The sequence below is a fragment of the Stenella coeruleoalba genome (genome assembly GCF_951394435.1).
Source record: "Stenella coeruleoalba genome assembly, chromosome: 9".
Classification (NCBI taxonomy): domain Eukaryota; kingdom Metazoa; phylum Chordata; class Mammalia; order Artiodactyla; family Delphinidae; genus Stenella; species Stenella coeruleoalba.
The window spans coordinates 15,147,978-15,173,982 of record NC_137155.1 but is presented as its reverse complement, the minus strand read 5'-3'; the positions used below and the strand labels follow the sequence as shown (position 1 = coordinate 15,173,982).

At 40.5% G+C, this 26,005-nt stretch overlaps 1 protein-coding gene across 12 annotated transcripts in view; it reads right to left on the bottom strand.

Annotated features, from left to right (window-relative positions):
• The window catches only part of NRCAM (neuronal cell adhesion molecule), a 318,457-nt gene that overhangs the window by 8,441 nt on the left and 284,011 nt on the right, over positions 1-26,005 (bottom strand). For 6 of the 12 annotated variants that reach the window (XM_079931528.1, XM_079931525.1, XM_079931535.1 and 3 more), the window contains 5 exons: positions 21,829-21,951; positions 20,389-20,565; positions 19,350-19,385; positions 8,218-8,349; positions 6,960-7,038 (listed from right to left, as the gene is read on the bottom strand). In XM_079931528.1, coding sequence (XP_079787654.1) covers positions 6,960-7,038; positions 8,218-8,349; positions 19,350-19,385; positions 20,389-20,565; positions 21,829-21,951 — 547 coding nt within the window. Of the gene's footprint in view, positions 1-6,959; positions 7,039-8,217; positions 8,350-19,349; positions 19,386-20,160; positions 20,566-21,828; positions 21,952-26,005 lie in introns of those variants that run through there. The other 6 variants (XM_079931531.1, XM_079931533.1, XM_079931526.1 and 3 more) reach the window with 3 other exon arrangements.

Here is a 26,005-nt window from a genome sequence, read left to right as displayed (position 1 = left end):
TTTAATCATTTTGTGAGTCTAGTATAACACTGATATCTAAAACCAACAAGAACACTCTGAGAAAGTAAAATTACACGCTCATCTCATTTATGAACACAAATGATGAAAAAAATCCCAAAGAAATCATGAGCAAATAGAATTTAGCAATCTGCTAAAAAGATAATATATCGTGACCAGGTTGGGTTGCATTCCAGGAATGCAGGCTTGTTTTAGCATTTAAACACCAATCCATATAATTCACCATTTTAGCAGAAGAAAAGAAAAATATTTTATGATCATCTCAGTAGATTTAGAAAAAAGGTATATGGTAAAATCCAACACACATTCACAAAAAAACTTTCATACACTGGGAACAGAAGTATCTTCATTAATCTGATTAAGTGTGTCTATAAGAAACTTTGAGTTAATGTCATCCTTGATGGTGAATGTTGAAAGTTTTCTGTTTGACATCAGAAATAATAATGAGGACTTCTAATCAAAACTGCATTGGAGGGACTTACCTGGTGGTGCAGTGGTTAAGAATCTGCCTGCCAATGCAGGGGACACGGGTTCAAGCTCTGGTCCAGGAAGATCCCACGTGCCATGGAGCAACTAAGCCCATGTGCCACAACTACTGAGCCTGTGCTCTAGAGCCCACAAGCCACAACTACTGAGCCCATGTGCTGCAACTACTGAAGCCCACATGCCTAAAGTCTGTGCCCCACAATAAGAGAAGCCACCACAATGAGAAGCCTGTGCACTGCAACAAAGAGTAGCCCCCGCTCGCTGAAACTAGAGCAAGCCCGCGTGCAGCAATGAAGACCCAATGCAGCCACCCAAAAACAAACAAACAAACTGCACTGGAAGTATTAAGCAATATGATAAGGAAAAGAAATAGAAGACATGTATTAAGAAGAAAAGAACTGTCATTATTCATAAACGATATGATTATGTATGTAAAAAATCCAAAAGAACCTACAGGCAAACATCAGAATAAAAAGAGAGTTTAGTAATATTGCTTATATTAGCATAAAAGTAAATTTTATTTAAGTACTTGCAAACAATCGGAAAATGAAATTTTAAAAATAATTCCATTTTGGCTACCGTAAAAATATGAAGTAGATAAGAACAAATTGAACAAAAATATGTGTAAGACCCCCATGAAAATGAAACTCGTGTTCAGAGCTATTAAATAAGAGGTAAATAAAAAGGAGGGATATACCATAACTATGGACAGGAAGACCCAGTAAATATGTCAACTTTCTTTATATTGCTCTTTAGATTCAATTTATTTCCAATAAAAACACAGTAGGTTTTTATGTGGATCTTGGCAAGCTGATTCTAAGATGTATATGTACATGAAAAGGGCCAAGAATATCTTAAAACGTCTGTAGGAAGAATCACAAAGTTGGAGGACTTGACCTACCAGCTATCAAGACTCACTCAGAGCTAGTGTATTAAGACAGTGTAGTTTTGGGGCAGAGGTAGACAAATTGATCAGTGGAATAGAATACAAGGACATCTTTTTTTGGTTTTATTCCTACATCAAATTTTCATGTCATCATAACTGGAATCATTTTTAAAATCCTATTTTCCAATCATTTGCTAGTACAAAGAAATAGAATTGACTTTTATGTTAATTTTGTGTCAGGCAACATCACTAAACTCTCTTATGAATTCTAATATTTTCCTTCAGATTCATTTGGATTTTTATACACACAATCACACCAGTCATGAATAATGGCCAGGGAAGGGGCTCCCTGGAAACATCCTTTCCAGCTTAATGGCCATAGTGAATGAGAATCTACAGCAACATGGGCTGTGCTTGAAAGAAGAGAAGAAAAGGGATGCTCTACCCACAAACAGAGTCTTTCCAGAAAAAGCTGTTCAAAGGCATCTCAAGATCTTTTTAAGACTTTTTAGAAAGTGGTGTGATGTAATGTCCTAATTCAGGAATTACAATCTGGTTAAATGAGAAAAATGTATATAAGGCACCAGCACAGTGCCTGGCACGTGATTTGTACCTAAAAAATCACCACCTGCCATCACACCTCTTCTCTCCACTCCAGACCCCACCTCAGAGAGATATTTTTTCTAAGAAATCGCTTGTATGACACACACACTTAGAACTTTCCAGATGTGATGAGCAGTGACAAGTCTCTGCTGAAGTCTGGATGAGTGCTTGCCTCTTTTCAACTCAAAGGTGAATTTCCAAATGCAAGAGAATTTTCAAATGAAAGAGTAAGTCAACTACTTTTGACATTGTGCCAAGGGAAGTTGCTTGGTCAAGTTTAAGTGTGAAAGGATAGTTTCCCAAATGAGAGGAATTTAGAAGTTACAGAAGATGATTGAATAGTCACATCCCTATTTAGCTACACAGTATTCAAAGCTTAAAAAAATTAATCTACATTTTTATAAGAATTTTTTAAGGACAGGAGGTGTCAGATGTTCTTAGCCTAGAATGTCAAAGATAGAACAAATTTCAAAATAAGTAATAAAGCAGTCATAAAATAGTATATACAGCCATAAAATATATTTTTTGATACTTACATCCACGATTATCTTTATTCGTTGCTATAAGTTGTGCCATGAAAGGAATGTTCAAAGCTCAGCTCCTGCATTACTGCCTCTGGGAAGATTTCTTGTGCCACCTCCTTCAAGGCCATGCACTTGGCTTTGGCTTCCTGCCCCTGCCCCCTTGGTGCCGCAGCAGTATCCCTTCCCTTTCCTAGCACTCTTCACACTACGCTCAGATTGTTCTTTCACCTCCCTGCATCCCTCACTAGACTATAAACTAGTGAGATAACATTCTATTGGTTTTAATATCCCCATAGCCTAGCATACAGTAGGCACTCAATAAATACTGGCTGAATGAATTCATTGTAAAATAACAATAAAATAGACTGTGGGCATTTTGGAAATTCTTCAAAATTCTAACTTTAACATGTTTTTCATTTCTTCTTCATCAATTTTTTTTTTTTTTTTTTTTGCGGTACGCGGGCCTCTCACTGTTGTGGCCTCTCCCGTTGCGGAGCACAGGCTCCAGACGCACAGGCTCAGCGGCCACGGCTCACGGGCCCAGCCGCTCCACGGCACGTGGGATCCTCCCGGACCGGGGCACGAACCCGTGTCCCCTGCATCGGCAGGCGGACTCTCAACCACTGCACCACTAGGGAAGCCCTTCATCAATTTTATGATGTGAGACAAAGCATCGGAACGTACTCTTTCCTTTCCCTTACCCTGAAGAATGAATTTTAGGGAGTTCACTTTTTCTCAGTAGCACTTTGTTCAGGATTGTGCACACAGAAGGTATCCACTGAATGTCTGCTGAGTAAAATGCGGCAACGATGGATACATCTGTGATCGTTGGGTCTGATTTTCCTGTAGTCACCATCTTACCATGGCCAGACCATACTGCAGGGTTTTTTTTTGACACTGACTACCCAAACACTCCCTGTAAAAGTCTGTCACTATTTATACTGCTCACATATCAGCTTATGTCTGTGAGCAGAATAAATCTGAAGTATATAACAAATGCATCACATCTTCACAGCATCCAAGCCTTATGAGCACGGGTTAACATGCTTGCAGCAGGGTCCAGTTCATGTGACAAGCTTCCCACGCCAAGAGCCTCCATTTATGGTATGAATTCAAGTACCATGGGCATATGGCTTATGACCTACGTTCATTCTGGTTTTTAAAGGAATGGATCTGAAGAATAAAAAAATACTTACACGGTTGGTTGCATTGTTTCTCTGATTTTTCTATATGCTAGTAAGGGTGCAGATCCTACTCTCTGTATAATTAAAGAAACAAACGAAGAAAGCTGAAGGCTTCCACCAGAGGGTGACTGCTTGGGGGTGGGTGTTGGAGTGAGGGTACAAGATTAGAGCACATGAAAAAAAACATCAAATTTGGCCACTGAAGTTCCATCCCTCTTTGCACTAGGAAATACCTGCTGGCTCAGAGCCAACCATGTAGAAATGGTTTCATCTTCAAGCCTGAGAACGAGCAAATCATCAACAGAATTCATTTACATTTAGGCAATAGCCCTGATTTTGTGTGTGTCTGATCAGCATATTAATTTATTTTCAGAATGAAAAAGAATAAGAATCAATAAATAATACAGAACTCAACATTTCTAGAAGGTACAAAGCGGAGAAGGGACTCTTGTGACTGAGGGAGAAGAGTGACATTTAAATGTATTATTAAAAAAATTCTGTAATAAACAGTTGGAACCATTTTCGTTCATTATGACATCTATGAAATGAAAGGTCTTTTCGTTTTTTTCAGTAGAAAAGAAGCCAAAGGGAAAAAATTCTGAGGTCATGTCAGGAAGTCACAGGACGAAGCCACCTCTGTAGCAAAGGGTGGCTGGGTGTTTTCAGAAGTGATTTCACTTGTGACACTGTCCTTATGAATTTTCAGCTTCAGTGAAAAAAGTCACTGAGTTGTGTTTCAGGTTTAAGACACCCGTTAGAACCTTATTTCCTTTGGCAACTCCCAGATCAATGGAATAACATGGTTTTTTTTTCTTCATACATGAACCAATGTGTGTGTACTCAGTAAGCCCAAGGAAAAATCTTCCTCTTCTGAGAAACTCAAGGCATAAGCTAAAGATAGCCATTTGAAAATGCTTCACAAACATCTCACATATGAATTAACACCAAGAGAAATAAATATGACCAAATAAATGTAAACACAGTAACAATGAGGCCAGTAACAACATATTTGCCGTGTACTGCTCTGAAACCCCAAATCACATTAAAACTCATTAGCAGATAGTTTGCAAAGGAGCACAGAAATCATAGAGCTAGAACTCTTTGGAGATCATCTCGTACTTCAACAACTCTGTCGTTTTATAGATGAAAAAAATGAGACAGATTAAACGCCAAATCTAAAGAAATCAAGGGTAGTGGCTGAGTTGCCAGTAAAACTCTTGATTGCAGATGAGTTCACAGTCAACTTCAATTTCAATCACGTTTTAATGGAGTAGGCAGCAGAGGGACTCTGAGAAAGTCATATCACATCAGATCATGGTTTCACATCACTCTAAGAGCAAGCTGACATTTGAGACGCATGGAGTAAGCAGTACATTGCCAGATTCACTTGGGCATGATAATGCAGAAGAGAAACCCATCACCATGTTTCTGTATGGAGTGCAATGGTTTGTTTTCAGTTCATGCAAATACGTGATATTTTCAGGTTATATTAAAGATCCAGCTTTCGCACTACAAATGAGGGAGTGGTGTGCATATCCTGGGTAGAATTCTAGTCACAGGAACGCTAAAAATAACAAGTTATTTAGTAATTATGAGCTCCCCTGCTTTACAGGAGAAACCGTGTAGAAGAGTGAATGAAATCAGCAAAGGTTTCAACTCACCCAACCTAAGGCCTGGCAACCCTAGGCTGTGGCCATCTGCAGGCTGCTTTAATGCGCTATAAAACCTTGTGGGTGGACAGGTGGGGATGCTGATGAGGTTTTCATACCCTTTCAGTCTCAGAGTCAACATCTGACATCAAGACAACCCTCACTAGATGTTTTCCTGTATCCTAAGATACAGAATTCTGAAGAGTTTTAAAAATCACAGTCATCCCCTCTGAAAAGGGGATCAGAATGAAAGCTGAGGTGCCGAGATATATAGGAAAAACACTTGTATCTGCGTGGAGACTGGCGTGAATCTAATTTTGTCAAAAAATACACAGCTTTTCTCAATCAGTTCTCATATTTCTTATCCTTGGCATTATTTTGCCCCTTGTGATATTGACATGGAAACACCAAAAATGAGCTCTAGAGACAGGTGAAAATTAAGACACATATCTTATTTGTAAATGTCATCTGGCAATCACAATAGTGACATCTTTTATTTTACCTAACAGCCTTTTCTTCCAGCAAAAAATTTTTATGATCTTTTCAAAGTACCAGCAGCTAACATTATTAATAAACTCTTGCATCTGTCATCAATTTCATTCATTTCTGCTCTTGTTTTGATTACTTATTTCTTTGGATATAATGAATATCATTAGGGTTTATTTTACAAGTTGATCACTGAATAATGGATATGAAAAAAAGCCTCAGTACCGGCTCAGCGCATATTTAAAAGATTATACTTTATATAAACAAGAGGCTTATAGAAAGAAAGAACACTGTGCAAAGGCATTGATTAATAGATACATGCTTTTGGAACACCAAGATCCCAATCTTTTAAATGAATAAATATATCTTTTGTTTTTGTTTTTGAACATATCTAAAGTAACCACTTATCTCTCTTTAAAAAGACCTATACCCCCTAGGCAAGAATATCTTTGTTTAAACAGTTTCTTTCTTCCTTTTTTTTTTTTTAAAAAGTATTTAGCACACAGGTTACATTAAATTTGTCCTTAAAGACAGAGCCAAGCCAGGAATGTTTTAGCAAAACCCTGTGAGTTAATACACTGCCTCCAGGGCTGTGATATTTCTTAATAATTAACGGCTTCTAAAACAGCCTGGTCATCATTTCATGATTAATAGGAGGGGGTACAGGTACCTGTTTTGGAAAAAAGGCTTCAAATCCAAGATGAAAAAGAGTAACATAAATTTTACAAAAGCACTGCTTAGAGAATGACAAGGATAGTTTGTTTGCTTTACAATGCAGGTTTGTAGGGTCTTTATTGTTGTTTTAACTCTTATTATCCCACACCAGCTTGTCTATGTTGATCAATTACAGCAAGGGTCTCTGGAAAATAGGACAGAGTGGAAGATATCCCATCTCCAAACCTACCACTAAGATGGAAATTTATTTTTTAATGAAAGTGAGATTATTTTAACTGTGCGGGGTGTGTAAACATTTAGACACGCAAGTGTTTCTAAACTAATTTTTGAGATAAATAGGAAATCCCAGGCAGAGTGCATTCCTGGCTGAATCCCATTCTAAGGAGACTGAGTGTGGTGTCTGTTCAAGGCAGGGAGGATGAAGGGTGGCTGAGAAGCACGGGCTCACCTGTATTCTCCAAAAGTGCCGTCATCTTCCTTCATAGGTTGGATTTCAGGATCCGCATGGGCATCTTCCTTTTCTTTAACTAAAAAAAATTCCAAAATGACATTATTATCTATTGATCCTGTGTTTCCTTATTCAACGTTTTCAGGAGTGCACTCTATGAGATATACAGCAGTGGGAAATAATTCTATACACCATAGAGTTATACAACCAGATGTATCATGTGGCTATTTATTTATTTACTTGCCACGTGGCTTGCAGATCTTAGTTCCCTGACCAGGGATTGAACCCGGGCCACGGCAGTGAAAGCCCGGAATCCTAACCACTAGGCAACCAGGGAACCCCCTATGCATATATTTTGATGTTCTAGTCTCTTGGAGGTAAATTTGTAGAATGAACATCTAATTAACATACAAAGTTGACTTCATATAAAAAGCATTTTGCGGGCTTCCCTGGTGGCGCAGTGGTTGAGAGTCCGCCTGCCGATGCAGGGGACACGGGTTCGTGCCCTGGTCCGGGAAGATCCCACATGCCGCGGAGGAGCGGCTGGGCCCGTGAGCCATGGCCACTGAGCCTGCGCGTCTGGAGCCTGTGCTCCGCAACGGGAGAGGCCACAGCCGTGAGAGGCCCGCGTACCGCAGAAAAAAAAAAAAAGCATTTTGGCACAAGTCTCTTACCTGCTAAAGGAATAAGTCGAAGCTTCTAAGATTTCCCTCTATTTTACCAATCTATCTATTAACTATATCCATGGTTACAAATTGTTTCTGTAAATCTAATTTCTTGTAGATTTTTTCTCTGCCACTGGAGGGGAAATGGCCAGGTAAAGAAAATAGAAATTCACTGGATCCACTAAATTGAACAAAACATTAACCATATAGGGAAAGCAACAGTACACAACATGATATCAAGATCCAGTTCATGCATCGCTTCCTCTGGAAAACTTGAGGTACCTTCTCCCTCTGCCTGTTGGTTTTAGGTGCTATTTCAGCACCTATGACTCATGTAAAGCCTAAGGAAGCAGAGTCACTAAGACCGTCAGAGGACTGACTCATCTGCTCCCCCAAGTGTCTTCTGATCCTTGGCAATGTTGAGTCTTCCATTACGTACAAAGGGATCAAAAATTGTTTGAACAGAAAGTCCAAATGTATGGCTCTCAGGAGGATACACTTACTGCAATCTCTGTGATTACTCTCATGATTTCTTTTTAGTTTAATGGCTCATCATGCAGCATTATACGGCAATTTCAATCTTTCTTTCTTACCTGGATATTTACCACCTTTGTTTCTTCTGATGAAGCAAACAATCAGCAAAATTAAGATCAGGAGAGCGACAGCACACATTAGACCAATGAACCAGCCCTGCGTCGCTATATCCACCTGCCGGCTTGCCATCGCTGGAAAACAAAGCAATGGCGTCAGTGTGAATGGGTTAAGGGAGCGGTGACAACTGTTGTAGTCACTTGTAGTAAAAAAAACTGCCATAGTACATAAGCTTTTCTATATTTTACATGTGGCCCCGCCTTGGAATCTGTCAGTTATCAATCAGGAGTTACATAAATACTTAACTCTGAAAAATCTTCAATAATGAAAACAATTCAAATAGAGAAATCCGACTGCTAACACCATTCAATGCTAACAAACCCTGCTGAGCATTGTGTTCATAGTTATTTTCACTATATATTTTCAACAGAAACACAGTCCCAAACCAATTAAAATTTTTATTGTTTTTGGGATAAATTGTACATTAAGTACAATGATAAGACTAGAAAACCATTTTAAACAGAACAGAAAGTATACATCTAATTGAGTATTTTTCTTTCAAAGGAACCACTCTGGGAGGCTAAAATATCATCGCAATGATGTTGCAACTTTTCCAAATGTGTTGGAAACCTTCTGTTTAAAAAGGAAACTTTCCACACGTGAAACCTGTCCACATAAGATAACCAACCTTATTATTTTCTATAACATCTCGACTTGCACCCAAAATATTACTTAGATTTGTTTTTCATCTCATTTGTTATTCATCTCATTTATAAGAGTTGGTTCTGAAAGATCTGGGGAAATTTCTGAAAAATCCTATTTACCCTCAAAGGATCAGTAAGCAATATTCAATATCGTTCAGAATCCAATCAAAAGACTCTGAGATATATCTTGATCAGTGGTATCATTATCGGAATAAGTGGCCAGTTTAGAAAGAAAATACTCATTCACATGTATACATGTACTTTAAGTCTTCCTCTATTCTGTTTTGAGTCAAATAATGTGAAGCCCCTTATTCAACCAATCACAGTATGCAAATCTCCTAAGAAAAACACAGAATAATTAGCATTACCAGCATTATTCAAAAGTGTCAATCAAATGGGACAAAGTGCAGCATCAACGGCTATTCAGACAAGCCCATGAGAATTTGTTGAAAACACTGGTATGAATCTTTTTTAAAAAAGGTCTTGATTTTTTTCTCTTTTGACCATAATCAAGGTAAAAGGTTTTCGTTTTTTTTAATTCAGCAGAATGCCTATATCATTTTTTTTGATTCAATTTCTTCTGAATCCATTTAACATGGTTGGGTTAGATGTATGTGACTGCTGGATGCAGAAAGAAGCATGGCGACACCTATCCCAGGTTCTGCTCTATGCTGCAAAAATAGCACCTCATTGCCTTTTTTCTCCACCCAAAGGATAGGGAGAAAAATGAAATGCTTGAAATCAAGTGTGAAGAGAAATGTGAAAAATATGTGGATGTGTGTTGAAGAAATAAAATGAGAAGTGGAAATACATTCTCTGGAACATAAATCAAATTGCCAGTAGCCTTTCCCCAATAGCCCCTTGTGTCTCATTGGTTATTGGGGTTTTGAGTTGTATCATCATTAGATACAACTGAAACATGAGGATGGGCAGGGCTCCCCTACCATACACGTACCGTAACCATCATCGGGATGAAGATGAAAACAATGATAACGAGAGCTAGCATTTTGAAACTTATTCTATACTAGGCACTGTGATGAGGGCAAAATCTCATTCAGCCTTCACAAAAATCCTGTGAGGTAGGCATGAGGAATAAACCCATGCTCAGAACGGGTAAAGACCGTGCCTGAGAGTTGGAGCTTCACCCAAGACTGCGGACTCCAAAGAACATGGTACCAGCCATTATGCGCTACTGCTATAATGCACTGATGTCCAGGCATCAACTCCGCAGAAGTCTTTACAGAGAATAAAATGTTGCAGGGACTTTCTACCTCTGAAATATTTTAAAAGTCCATCAGTACATACTCTTTGGGAACACAGTTCTGTCAATTCACACATGGTCTCTGATATGTACATTTTCTTTGAAACTGAACCAAAAATCAACTGGTGTAAGTCTATGGAGCATTTGATTGAAGTTACAGAGTCCTTGTTCTTAATATGCTTAATGATTTACAGCCCTTTAATAAATAGTGTCTACATTTACATTTTTCATCTAATTGAATGCAACTGATAGGGGCAAACGGCAATAAGATCCTCAAGTATTAGCACAGACACTGTCTTAATAGACATGGTAACTGTCAAAATTGAACTGCCAGCTGGCAGTCTGCAGCTATGCAACTACAAACAAAGTAGAAATGTTTCTTGACAGCTGATAAAGAAACATCCAAGTTGACTTTGAATTTTTGCCCCTATGTCTAAAGAAAAAAGTTTCAAATATGTCACTATCCCATTTATTTAAGACTGGGCAGACACAGTATGTTAAGAGGTGCACGTGTATGCATGCTCACACACGTATACATACACACACACAAACGCACCAGAAGTTGATATAAAACAAAAATTATGTAAGTGAAAATAGCTTCTATTGATTTCCCATCCATATGAAAAGGGATCTGAAGCCCAGAATGACTATAAGAGGCTCCAAGTGTTCCCAGGACATTCCAAAATCATCTTAACTAGAGATACATATACAAACCCAAGACATGGCCACCACTGTGCATCTCACACACACACACACACACACACACACACACATAATGAAGCCTGTGAGGCTTTCTCTTCTTGAATCTGAGTTTCAATGGGTGGGTAATATAGTAGGATTGGGTAGGAAAGTGACAGAGGATTATCCCTTTATTTAAAACTTTTACAGGGCTTCCCTGGTGGCTCAGTGGTTGGGGTCCGCCTGCCGACGCAGGGGACACGGGTTCGTGCCCCGGTCCGGGAAGATCCCACATGCCGCGGAGCGGCTGGGCCCGTGAGCCATGGCCGCTGAGCCTGCGCGTCCGGAGCCTGTGCTCCGCAACGGGGGAGGCCACAGCAGTGAGAGGCCCGCGTACTGCAAAAAAAAAAAAACAACAAACTTTTACAGTAAAATTATATTCATGTATTACTTGAATAAGCCATAGAGCAACACATTAAACAAATAGACAAATATAAAGAATCCGAAAACAGAAAAGAAGCCAGGGGCATGAAATTGATTTTGTTTCCTAGAAGTTAGTCTTAACAATAGTCTTCTCCATCACATTGTTTGTTGTCTCATGTTTAACCTGTGCTGTGTGGGAGTAGGTCTCTGAGGAAAACGTCCTTGAGTACTTAGAATAACAGAACACAGAAGACAACAGACTCACAGACTTAGAAAACAAAGTTAAGGCTACCAAAGGGGAAAGGTGGGGAGAGGGATAAACTGGGAGACTGGGATTGACATATACCCACTACTATATTTAAAATAGATAACCAACAAGGGCCTACTGTATAGCACAGGGAACTCTGCTCAATATTCTGGGATAACCTAAATGGGAAAAGAATCTAAAAAAGAATGAATATATGTATAACTGAATCACTCTGCTGTACACCTGAAACTAACACAACATTGTTAAACAACTATACTCCAATGTAAAATGAAAACTAAAAAGAATTTTAAAAACATGGAAGAAAAAGAGTGAGATAAATGGCTATTTTTGAAGAACCCATTATGTATAAAAGTGTCCCATTAAAGTAGTTAGAAATGTTTAGAAAGGGAAAACAAGGACCTTGGCCAAAGTTTTGGAGGCAGTTGACCAAAAAAACACAATCCACTAAAAAAAACACCCCAAATGTTGGGCCCAGTGAAAGCAAATCTGCTCTAAATCTTTTGTGAAAGGAGAGAAGAGACATAATGATTGAGGGAAGGAGGGGAGAAAGCAAGAAGAGGAGGTGGGGTCTTAACAAAAGTGTGGGTGAGAAGCATGACACCAGGACACCGCCTCTAGTCCCCTTTGTTTTCCAGTGTGCGCCACAGGAAAAGAAATTAAGAAATAGACCTTAAAAATCCAGACTGTCAAAGGCAGAGACGGTGTCACGCTAAGAAGATTCATAAAACAAGCACAGATGAAAGTCCAGTCTAGGTTCCTGAAATACGCAACTCAGAGAGAAGGAGCTCATTCACGCAAAAAGTTAAAAAATCAGCCAGGATGGTATGTTTCCACGCCAAGTACTGGCATTCACACCTCAAAACCTAGCCGGAGGAGCAAAAAGCAAGAGCAGCAGAAGACAGTACCGTCGCCCTGGAGTTCATCCTTACAGGACAGACATGGAAACCGGAAGCACACGGAAGTTGGATTAACAGTACTTGCTCCTGGAGGTAATATGTTAACTAAAGTCACTAGGGTTTAATGGATATTTATTCTCTCACGTCAAAGGTGACGAGAAGTGGCTGTGGCCTTGTCCTATTTCTCCTTCGTTGGCACACAAGAATGGCCCACCCATGATGGTTGTTCATCTTGAACTTACTTGCCAGCTGCAGCTGTTACTTTAGGTATAATAACACCGAAGACAAAATGTTTTTCTAAAGGGTTTGCCCTCTGTGCTAGAAGAGGACCAAAAAAACATGCCACAACTTGATTTTGTGGGTGGAATCCAATTCTAGCTAGATCTGCAAGGTGGGGAGTACACGGGGGCCATGAAGGGTGCTGGAAAGATGCCCCAAGTGCTGAACAGAGTGGTCATTTTTGAGACAACCTGTTCCCCTTGGGATGTGGGCCTCTGTGGCCCTGAACAGGGGGTGTAGTGAGAGCCTCTCCTCAGTGTTGAAAGGCTGAGCTCTCTGCGTTCTAGCTGGGTGACAGGGTAGGCCCTCTACCTCTCATTACTGGTCGTTGACGTGAGGTGTGAGTGGGTATCAACACTGTCTCCTTCAAAGGATTGTTGTAAGGACCAAATGAGAAAAGCCAAGAAAACCATTCACCTGGTACAGATTAGCTCTGAATAAATGCTAGGGCTGTTATTATTAGCATTCTAGCTGTAAATATGGGCAGAATATCTACTTGAGTTTTTAGTATTTTGAAATTAAAATCTCTCGATAATAACAAACACCTCATCACACTAGCTGTGAATGGATATTCCTCTTTTAAGTTTAAAACAGTATTTTCCTAGAACTCTGTACGCAAGTGGATATGAAAATCAAAAAAAAAAAAGGAAAAAAATTTTTTTCCTTAAGCATTATGATTTTAGCACATGAATATTTTTATAAGGTATTTTAATATTACCTTTATTTAATAAGTTATTGACTATTACCTTTGGTTTCTTTCTGTTTTAAAAAACCACTCATGTTTGTATCTTTTCTAAATTAGAAGAAATGATATTAAAAATCATAATGCTTGGGTAAGGAAAGACACAAAAAAATACATTTTTGCCTAAAGCTTCTACAGGAAATTCAACATGCCCCCAAGAATGCATGAAGTGACTGAAGATAACATGATTTTATGAATCACAAAATGGACACACACCACACAACCCTTCTTAAAATTGAAGCAAGTGTGGACTGTTTTCCATCTTATGAGTAAATAGGAATATTCTTGCATCTTACAAGAACATTTTTCTTTATTTTAGAAACTTTTTTCTTTATTTTAGAAACTGTAATGTCCTTGTGTATTGTGATAATGTTCACATAACTAAAATATATACAGGCAGTCAAATATGGTACGATAATGAAATACATGCATTGAACAATTTCTTGCTCTATACCAGTTTAACATTCTTTGCATCAGTTGTCTAACCCAAACGGCAGGGTTCTGCTGGATTACAGTCCATTCTGGCATAAAAAATTGTGACTTTATCAATGAGTTATTTCAGCTCTAAAGTGTTTCAAAAATTCCATCCTAACTCCGAGGGAAAGTTTAGACATGTAAATGATGTGAAAAATTGAATCACCCAAATCATGTAGGTTAAGAATCATATTTCCCTCTGCTTTTGTAATGGTTTTGGCAATCGTGTGATTAGAAGATGACGTGCTCAATTCTGGAATTCATTTGATATAAAGAGCCAAAGACAATTAAGAACCCAACTCCCCACCCAACTGGGCCGCACAGTTGACATTCCTCGCCAAAACACAGCTCCACCAGCACTCCCGCCTCCAGCTGGAGCGGTGGGTGGCTTCACCTCTGACTGGGAGCCAGAACGGGCATGGTGTGTGCCTCACCTGGGCCTGTCTCAAACATACCCTCTGAATCCACAAAGCCAGAGTCCCCGTCAGCACCAACTTGAATTTGGTATGCTGCTCCTGGCATTAGACCCTATAACCCAAAGAAGCCCCGAGAACCATTTACAGTTTCTTTCCTCCATTCTTCTTTGCCTACGGAAATTTTGCAAAAACAACACATTTGAATATTTTAAGGGAACAGAAGTGACTTAATGCTTTCAGAAAGGAAAATACAATTTAAAAGCTAAAGACAAAATCTAGGGTGCTTCAGTTTATCATTGTTGATGATTATAAGTTGGGTCATGTCAAATAAATCAGTGAAAATGAAGAACTCATGAAAACGTCCTCAAAGAAAAATCGACTGGATATCAGATTGCATTTTAATTGCATATATTCCCATTGAGTTAAATCTTTTTGATACAAAGGAAGCTTCTTGATCTCAACCTTGCCTTGTGAAATTATTGAGTTTCTCTAATGATATTTCTAAAAACAACTGTTATACATTAAATAGCTGGATTGAACTATGGAAAGGATTGTTTTTTTAAGGTTCACAAGATGAATCTTTCGGTAAACTTAAATACCTTAAAATTTATCCAAGTTATAGATTCAACCTTTCCCAAGTATTGGTTTTTCTAAACCCACAGTTTTTGTTTTTGTTTTTTTTAATATTTATTTGCATGATAAAGGCCTAAACAGAAAGTTGGACTATATTCAACATTTTGTTACAAACATTCACTGGCCACCCAGCTCATTACGTGCAGAGCACACTTCATTAGGGAGGGGGCACTGGGTTCTCATACACTGCTGAAAACTAAAGCTACGCCATCTCCTAGTAGATGTGGCGAGGATGTAGTAGAGTGCCTGACTTGGGAATCCATTAAACACTGGAATATAATTATTCATTATTACTCTTGTTTACGAGTCGTGGGTAAAGAACAGTTTTAGGTACCACAACCTGAAAATAACATATGCAATGGAACTTACTATGTCCCTTGTATTTAATAACACGAACCAAAGAGATTCCTAGTTACGTATAAAATATATAGGTTGATGGTTCGCTCTGATTTTTTCAGATACATCTGATCCATTTATTTGGGTCAAGTTATTTTCCAAGATGATCCACAGTACATCCTGAAAATGTTCTCAATCTCCTCAAATGCAGCCCCCAAATTAAAAACCGGGTAACAAAGTCATTTCTTACTGCCAGCTACACCATATTCAACAGAAATGTTCACATGCTCTGGTCCCTCATATTCACATACTCTGGTCCCTCATAAACGTTCACATGCTCTGGTCCCTCAGCTTATTTTTAAAGACACCCAGAGAAGACAGTGCAATTTCTAAGGTTATGCGGTTTGGCCCCTTTTATTATGGAGAATTCTAACCTTCCTTGCTTTTAATACCCACTCATGCAGTTACTGAACTAACTCTCACTGAGCACCTATGACATGCCAGGCAATGTTTCCTTGGATGTGCTAGTGTCTTTTCTCCTCTAGGCTTTCTTAAATCTGTATCTAATCTCTCTTCCTATTCTAAGTCTTTCTTTGTACAGCCCACCAGCGTGGGTACCTACGTTTTAGCTTCCGAAACTACATCTCTGATCCTGTCACTTCCCTGTTTCAAATGTGGATGGCTTACCTCTGCCCGCAGGTGGACCGCTGGGTATAACCCAAACATCCTGTGGATTTTTAAACCCCATGCCTTGGCTTATTCCCTCTCCTAAGAATTTATACACCCCACCCCCCTGACTCATCTGCCAAAATTCTATCCGTCCTTCAAGTTCAATATTACTTTCTTTGGGAAGCTTTTCCTGATCCTGTTTGGCAAAATAAATGGCTCACTCCTCTAAGCTCAGGTAACATTTTGTTCAAATTCCATCTCTTTTCACTCTTTTTTTAATCTGTTGTCTTACCTGCCAGACTGTAAGCACATCAAAGGCAGAGTCTGCCTTACTGTGCTAACACACAGTGCCTTAAAAAGGCTGATGGTTTTTATGGGCCAGATAGACATGAGCTGTTGATTGACTGAAACTTCTATATATTTGGAGATTTTTGTTTTGTTTGTTTGTTCGGTTTGGTTTGGTTCAGGCCAAATAAAGTTGTGAACTTTAAACTTGAGTTTTACTCACTGGCCTTTTTTCTTGACCTAAGTGGTAGCTGTGCAGTGGACTCTGGTATAATGATACAGTGAGAGTCTGACCACAGAGAGGATTCATCACCAGCGCCTCAGTGCCCTCCTGTGCTCTGTCCTGTTCGACCACAGTCGGCTGCTAATTAGGTCAAGAGCCAGGTTCAGTTCCTGACTTTCCAGTTAGTTTCTCCCTATTCCTGTGCCCCAACTAGTCACCTGACGAAAGTGTCCTGATGACTGGTCCCAAGGTGAGAAAGCAGATAATAACCCACAGATAAAGCAGTGTCCATCCATCAGCAATACTGGGACCATAAGTCAAATCCATTATCTGCGTGTTTTCAATTCATTTCTATAGATGCATTCACAGGTCTATTTCCTAGAACCCCAGACCCTTAAGTTATTTAAAGGGACAAAGAAATTGAACAAAAGGAGCCAAACATCTACTGTTTCTTACACCGATATTGAGAGTTTTGACCAAACAAAGACACAGACCAAAGGAAGTGACTCCTGAAGATTTCGAGTACCTATTTCCATGCTCAAACTGAGGATAACGGTAAGGAAAAGGGTAAGCCTGGCACAATACAGCTAACTGGACTCTCCCGGCTTCTACTTCATGGTTTAGATAATCATTTTGTAATTGTATACAAAATGTACACAATGTAATTGTATATTTGGAAGCTTGGGTTTCATTCACCTCTCTTAAAATCTGTAAGAAAATTTAAAAATGTAAACTCCAAGCCATCTCTTTTCCTCTCTTCAGAAGTGAATGAAAATCCCTAGAGGCTGATGCTTCTATAGCCAAGGATATCACACCTCTTTTCTCTCAATGGTTCATCCCTTACTTACTCTCTTTCGTGTTGCTTCAAATTAAAATATAAAAGATTAAAAAAAATATATATAAGATATATTAAAAATACTAAAATTAGGAAGGATTGTGGAGAACTTTTATCTTTCTTGTCTCCCAGAGAGTCCCTACACTCTACACAAAGAAGGAAAACAGAGAAGAGGACAGAATTCATTCCTAGATTGAAAAAAGAAATATTCTTAAGGAAGGGAAACCCAGGGAAAAATTATTCTCAAGCAGTTTAAAGTCTCATCATGGTAAAATATTATCATTTTATGTAAGCAATGTTCACTTACTGATGCACTATGAAATGAAACAATATAGAAAAGAAGGTTAGATTTAGTTTTTAAAAAAAAAATTGAAACACCATTTCTCTTTTTATCTGAGTCCCACCAGATTTCAACACTGGGGGCTTTAGGAACCTTCGGAGACTCTCTTTTTGCTTGTCTCTATAATCAGAAGTAATTCACAATTCAATTTAGTAACATCAAACGGTAAAACCTCAACTATATTAACTGCCATTTCTTTTAGTTAGTCTGAATTCGTTAAAATCAGCGGGTGATGTTTTTTTCCAGGGGCATGCACGTCCTCTTCCAATATGACAAGTCAACGGAAAACACAAACCGCCCTGCTGCAGCTCAAGTAATCGGCTACTGCCTCTAGGCTGAGCCCCAGCGACATGGCCGCTGCACAGGGAAAGAGGCCACGCTTTCTCTGGAACGCTTCCATGAAAGGGTCTAAGGGGAACCCAGCAGTAAGTTATTGTAAGACCACCACGGATTTTAATGGATATCTAATCATCCCCAGAAAGAAGCACACTTATAAAAGGGAGGTTCCATCCTTCCACGATCTAAACATTTTGAATGTTTACAACTTTGTTCTTTCAAGGGTAAAAACACCTATAAAACATTATGAAGATGATTGAAAATGGTTACAGTTCTTATTCAATCATTCCCAAATCTACCTGATCTACATTTTAAAATTTACCAAGACTCTGAATATAAGATTTGTACGAAAAGAGAAGATATGACCAGGCCTAAGCTCCCAAGATTTGAACAACTTAGGGCAAAGCACTTATTTCTTTTGGTCGACTTTTTCTTCATTCCAATTTGTACTTGTTTAGTCTGTCAAAGCCCAAGAAAATCCCTGGCCAGGGGTGCTCTATATGAGAACAGTGCCATGTGAGGCAGGGCGGCCTCCACTGCTCCCTAAAAAGCTGACAAAGCTACCAATAGCCAAGAGGCAAAGACTGGGGGATCTTTGGGTGGAAGAAATACTACACTTCTTCCGGCACCATTCTCTCAACCAGTCCTCCTCATCCAGAGAGCTGTGAGCAATACAGGAGAACAAGAGTAATTCACTGTGATTGTCGGCTCTGCCCCAGGAGGAGACTTAAGCAGTCTGGCAAAGACAGAAATGGAATAACACAGCTGAGCAGAGCATGCGGGCTGCCTGAACACTTGGTCAGAGGGGATCCCACTGGGGAGGTTTTCAGTCCCAGGGCAGCTGGAGTACGGCTAAGCTGAAATTCCAGGTGGACAGTGTAGTGTGATGCCAGCAACGTGTGCACTGTGTCTAGGAGGAGTACAGGTAAATCAGATTAGAACAGGAAGCTCGGTTGGTCTGATTTCTGACTGGCTGTTTTTATCACAGGACTAACATTTCTGAACCCTTCATAGACGGCATGGCCATCATGAGGGTCTGTGGCAAAGGTACAGTTCGGGTCCTGTCTGGTCTAGCCACGGACATAGCATTAAAAGCCAAGATTAGGATTTGGACCTGGGATAAGTCTTGAGAAAAGGTGAATTCAATGCGTGGCTTTCTCCTTGTAAAAAGGACTAGACATGAATTTTAAAGTCAAGATCTTGCAGGATCTCATCTTCCTTTTGGTGCTTCAAAGCTTATTTTAAATATTTTCTCTTTTAACCCATGCTGCACTTCCCCACGGTTAACATGGCAAATTTCACACATGTAGAAAGTCATGCAGTTGAATGATTTTACCTTTGCCTGCACCTACATCAGGTGGGAGAATACCAGCTTTCATGAAGGGAAACAGAAATAGGACACTATATAGTTAGCATGTAAAGCTACATAAAAACACTTCTTAAAATGCTAAAGCATGCAAGAAGAATGGAGTGTACCACATCAGGTACAGGGGACAAAGGTACGTTTTTGTTCCCAAACTTACCAGTAATCAAATCCCCACATTACTTAAAGTGCTTTATTCATACTTGCCTATTATGTAAGAAGGCTTAGGAGATTTCAAACCAATTTTGGGGTAAAAATGTCAATTTCTTATGCTATGGAAGATAATCAGATAAATGATCCTTAAGCAATTCTACAATTTAGAGACATGCAAAATCTTTTACAATGCTTTTGATCATTTTCATCGAATCTCAAGTTTTTCAAAATCATTTTTAAAAGTAGTAAAGGAAGTGTTCATTCTTTTTCTAAATACATTTAATGGGGCTCTTTTGCTTTCTGTACCAGATGGCATAGCAAACTATGAAGTCCCATGCTCAAACACAAAGTAAATGCTTTATTTAATAACTGTTTTGATATCCTTGCTAGAAAACCTAAATTAGTATGTAGACTAGCAAATTATTTTCTGGTGAATCAAGATCAGAACCACAGTTACATGTATTTATTTGTGTATACGTATGCATGTCTGTGTGTGCGTGTATGTATTACACAGATGTGTATGTGTGTATATATGTAAAGTTGTAGATAGGAAAAAACATTGCCGTGAACTCTGAATTTAAGTGTGGCAAAATACTGTAATTTCCCACTCTCACCTCAATATTTTACTGTAAGTTTAAAAATTTCATAGGGACTTAAAAAACAAACATCAAATCATTATTCCAGTATGAATTAAATAGCTGCTTATATATATGTATCAGAATGAGAGGTTACAAATGAGCGTTTCTATTAATTGGGTAACATGGATACTTCCATGGTAAGAAGGAAAGAAAAAGCGTAAACGTAAATATTTGTCTCACGATACGTCTAGTTATATGGACTTTATACATACCCATCTTACCTTCATCCACAGTTGTTATTGCTTCCTCTGTTATTTGATTTCCTGATCCTGCTGCTGTTTGTGCATAGAAATAAAATTTATACCGAGTGCTGAAATTTAAATTTTTTAAAGTCCAGCGGGTCTTGTTGGCAGGAATTTTCAAATCCACCAGAGGGCCTAATTCATGGGTGCTGTTAACTGTCAATAAGAATATAAACAAAATAAAGTAATAAAATAAATGAACAAACCAAACGAAAACAAACACACTGACACAGAGAACAGAACAATGGTCACCAGAAGGGAAGGGGAATGGGGGGAGGTTGAAATGGGTAAAGGGGTCAACTGGATGGAAACTAAACATTTAGTGGTGGCACTCTGTAGTGTATACGGAAGTCAAAATACAGTGTTGTACACATGAAACTTATATAATTTTATAAACCAATGTTACCTCCATTAAAAAAAAAGGACAAAGTGCATTCCCCATTCATTGCTGTAGGAATACTATCGTAAATAAATGTGTCGACCAAAAATGTTAAACCTGGACTACAATGACTTTTGTAATCCTACTCACTCTTTGTCCGACATAACTGATAACCTTACATAGTCCTATAATTGGGGGATTGGGATTGACATACACACACTACTACATATAAAATAGATAACTAATAAGGGCCTACTGTATAGCACAGGGAACATTATTCAACACTCTGTAATGGCCTACATGGGAAAAGAATCTAAAAAGAGAGTGGATATATGTATATGTATAACTGATTCACTTTGCTGTACACCTGAAACTAACACAGCATTATAAATCAACTATACTCCAATAAAACTTTTTTAAAAAGATAATCTCAAGGTCCACACTGCGATTCTAATACAAATACATATATTAATATATGTATGTATATATGTAAATATATATACATAGATATTTAATTTTGTTTTTGCATACGTTTTAAATATAAAAAAATCAACTATGGGATAAACCATAAAAAAAAATCCTATAATATGGTGTAACAAGGGGAAATACATTTTCCGTGGGCTTCTAAGCTGGGAAAATTTTCTGGTGGAATCGCAATAGCATTTCTCATGTCTTTGTTTTTGCAGGTGGAGTCATGGGTTGTTAGATAACCCTAAATCTCATCTTCAGAGGCCTTGTGCCAAAGAAACCCCTCTTCTTACCATTCGCTGGTTATACAATACATGACGCCTACATACATAATGACAGCACGCACCTAAACCCCGTGCTCAAGGTCTGTATTATTCTACACGTTATTTAATTTTCAAAAGCACATGTCATTTTTCTTTAAAAAGTATGATTTGAAGTTCCTTCTAGAATGACACTTGAAGGTATATGTATATATCCTACATCTGTAAAGAAATACCCCGTTTGTATTTTAAGATAACAGTTTCTTTCCTTCGTAAACCATATTTCCCTGTTTCCTTCTCCCCGTAACTTACTTGGCTGATATTTTAAGGTGTACTGTGTCAAAACGCCATTCGGGTGGCTTGGTGGCTCCCATTCCAAAGTGAGAGAATCTAGCGTTGGATTAACAATCTTCAAAGAGGATGGAGCGCTGGGGACTTCAAATGAGACATACAGTCAACACAAAGGTTTCTGAATGTTTTAAACTGTATTAAAGTGAAATATTTCACCAGGTCCACACAACTCATCAAGATTTTTTTTTTGTTGGCTGCACCAGACGGCATGTGGGATATTAGATCCCTGACCCGGGTTCGAACCCGTGCCCCCTGCAGAAGTGTGGAGCCCTAACCACTGGACTGCCAGGGAATTCCCCAAGATTTTTGTCCTCTGTAACTCAGTTTTGTTCCTGATTCAGCTGAAAATACGTTAATAGAAACCTGTTGCGCTTTTCCTCACCATTTCCATTTAGATTCATTAAAACCATCCTCTCCAAATACATAAGGGCTTTGCCTTTATATGGACCCAAACCAATGGTTTTAAAAGAGATGGTACTTGTTTGTTTCGTGAATGGGGTCTTAATAAAAGTGAACTAGTGACTGAGTGAAACTATTCTAACCAGACTGTTGAGTAGAAGCAGCTATGTTCTTTCTGGGCTATTAAAGACTGTTTTCTCCAACAAATCAGGTGTCTCCAAACTGTCAGAACACCCTGGCTGCTGGGCTCTGGGCCTGAGCCAGCCCCCGCCCCAAGCGCAGAGAAGCTCTTATCCGGACAGCTGAGAGACGCCCGGCAGTTCGTAGTGATGGACAACAGCCCGGGTGCTGGCACACCCCCTGGCTCTGGGGAAGGAGTGCAGGGTGTCAGGTTGTCCGTGGCAGAGGCTGGCAAATTACCAGCGGAAACATGCCTGGTCTTTTATCCACCTCCTCAGAGCATGATGGATGATGGCAGCCCTCCCTCACGATCGTGACCTTCTCTATCCAACCTACCACGTTCCCTAAACCCTCCTGTCCCTCTAGCCAGAAACCAGGCAGTCGAGCTGAATTTCCCCCTCTGCCTCATTTCCACCATCACCTGGGACACTAAATCCTGCTGCACGCACCCTGCTATGCCACTGCCCCCCTTCAGACCCTCGATGGCCTTTGCCTAGAACAGTCCTGGCCCATAGTTCTAAGCTTCCGCAAATCACCCCTTTGAGAATCTGATGACAGCCACAAACTCTCCCCAGAAAAATATACGCACCTTGTATATAATATTAGGGGGTTCATGGAGCTCCTTAAACCCATTCATTGACACCTGAAGAGACTACCATCCTCAGGTTAAGAGCTTCTGGCTTGAGGGTTAATATCCATAGCATTTAACACCATCCATCATTCTGGTCCTCCCTAGCTGACCTTCCTCCCTTTTCTCACCGTTCTCGGCTGCCTGACTTACTGTTCCCTGAAGGAGTCATGCTGTTTCTTACCTTTGGACAGACTACTCTTCTCCTGTCTGTTCTTTAATCCCCTGGTTCTCTTTTCTATGGCACCTTCCCCTGAGCCACGTAAAGGGCCAGTGCAGGGTCTCACTAGCGAAAGCCTCTAGTGGAAGGAGCCCTAAGCCTCCAAGGAGCAACGAGGCTGAGGACAAGGCATTGTAATGAGACGGGAGGTGGACACAGACGATTCTCAGAGGCTGTTGGGTAGCTGCCAACACCATGAGCCCTTCAACCAGGAGGCAGGACAGGGTTTGTCTGTGACCTGCTTTTAACCACACCTGGGTATATATCCGGAAAAAACAAAAACACTAATTCAAAAAGATACATGCGCCCCAACGTTCACAGCAGCATTATTTACAATAGCCCAAGCATGGAAGCAACCTAAGTGTTCATCAATAGATGAATGGATAAAGAAGATGTGGTACATATCTGCAGTGGAATACTACTCAGTCATAAAACAGACTGTCCACCTGTAACTTACATAATATTGTATAGCAACTATACTTTAATAAAAAAAGAATTGTCCTCTAAAATAAAATTGTAACCAAAATGTTTATTTGAAAAAAAAAGACCAGGGCTTCCCTGGTGGCGCAGCGGTTGAGTCCGCCTGCCGATGCAGGGGACGTGGGTTCATGCCCCGGTCCAGGAAGATCCCACATGCCGCAAAGCGGCTGGGCCCGTGAGCCATGGCCGCTGGGCCTGCGCGTCCGGAGCCTGTGCTCTGCAATGGGAGAGGCCACAGCAGTGAGAGAGCTGTGTACCGCAAAAAAAAAAAAAAAAAGACCTAAGCAATCCACAGCAGCTATCTGGATCATTTTCAATACTGGCTTGAGGCAAAATTCAAGATAAGCAAAGGCCATGCTGGTGCCTTTCTTACTACATGGTCCTCTCTCCTCATCCACTAGGCTCCCAGGTGTCCGTGTCCTGACCCCTCCGGCCCCCGCTCCTGCACCAGCTGTGTGTGGTTCTCCCTTCCTCCTCCCCTTGCATGGCCCACACTTGCAATGACGCTTCCATTCTCTTCCCAACACATTCTGTCAAGACGGCCAACCTTCTAACTCAGTTCCATGCTAGCATGAACTGCAAAGGTGCACTGAGAAAGAAGTAAACTACAACCTAGAGGATTCTCTTCCTTTCTAGATATTTTTCTTAGGTGATCACATCTAGTTCTCATGCTTTCTGCCTAAGGTAACTGAGGTTTAGAGAAATTGTATAACTTGCTTCAGGTCAGAAAGTTAATGACCCAAGTCAGCATCAAATTAGCAAGATTCTACAACCTAAGCGTCCATCAACAGACAAATGGATAAAAAAGCTGTGGTATATATATATATACATATACATACACACACACACACACACAATGGAATACTACTCAGCCATAAAAAAGAACGGAATTTTGCCATTTGTAGCAACATGGATGGACTTGGAGGGTATTATACTAAGTAAAATAAGCCAGACAGTGAAAGATAAATACTATATGATAGTGCTTATATGTGGAATCTGAAAAATACAATAAAGTAGTGAATACAACATAAAAGAAGCAGATTCACAAATGCAGAGAATGAACTAGTGGTTACCAGTGGGAGGGACTGGGAGGTACAGACTATTGGAGGTAAGACAGGCGCAAGGGGGAATCGGGAAGATGGCGGAAGAGTAAGACACGGAGATCACTTTCCTCCCCACAGATACACCAGAAATATATCTACACATGGAACAACTCCTACAGAACACCTACTGAATACTGGCAGAAGACCTCAGACCTCCCAAAAGGCAAGAAACTCCCCCACGTACCCGGGTAGAGCAAAAGAAAAAAGAATAAACAGAGACAAAAGGATAGGGACGGGACCTGCACCAGTGGGAAGGAGCCGTGAAGGAGGAAAGGTTTCCACACAGCAGGAAGCCCCTTCGCGGGCGGAGACTGCGGGTGGCGGAATGGGGAAGCTTTGGAGCCTCGGAGGAGAGCACAGCAACAGGCGTGCAGAGGGCAAAGCGGAGAGATTCCCGCACAGAGGATCGGTGCCAACCGGCACTCACCAGCCCGAGAGGCTTGTCTGCTCGGGCGGGTGGGGCTGGGAGCTGAGGCTCGGGCTTCGGTCGGAGCGCAGGGAGAGGACTGGGGTTGGCGGCGGGAACACAGCCTGCAGGGGATTAGTGCGCCGCGGCTAGCCGGGAGGGACTGCGGGGAAAAGTCTGGCCCTGCCGAAGAGGCAAAAGACTTTTTCTTCCCTCTTTGTTACCTGGTGCCCGAGGAGTGGGGATTAAGAGCGCTGCTTAAAGGAGCTCCAGAGACGGGCGCGAGCCACGGCTAAAAGCGCAGACCCCAGAGACAAGCATAAGACGCTAAGGCTGCTGCTGCCGCCACCAAGAAGCCTGTGTGCGAGCACAGGTCACTATCCACACCTGCCCTCCCGGGAGCCTGTGTAGCCCGCCACTGCCAGGGTCCTGGGATCCAGGGTCAACTCCTCCGGGAGAACGCACGGCGCGCCTCAGGATGGTGCAACGTCACGCTGCCCTCTGCCGCCGCAGCCCCGCCCCACATCCGTCCCCCCACCCCGCCTGAGTGAGCCACAGCCCCCGAATCAGCGGCGCCTTTAACCCCGTCCTGTCTGAGTGAAGAACAGACGCCCTCTGGCGATCTACACGCAGAGGCAGGGCCAAATCCAAAGCTGAATCCCGGGAGCTGTGAGAACAAAGAAGAGAAAGGGAAATCTCTCCCAGCAGCCTCAGAAGCAGGG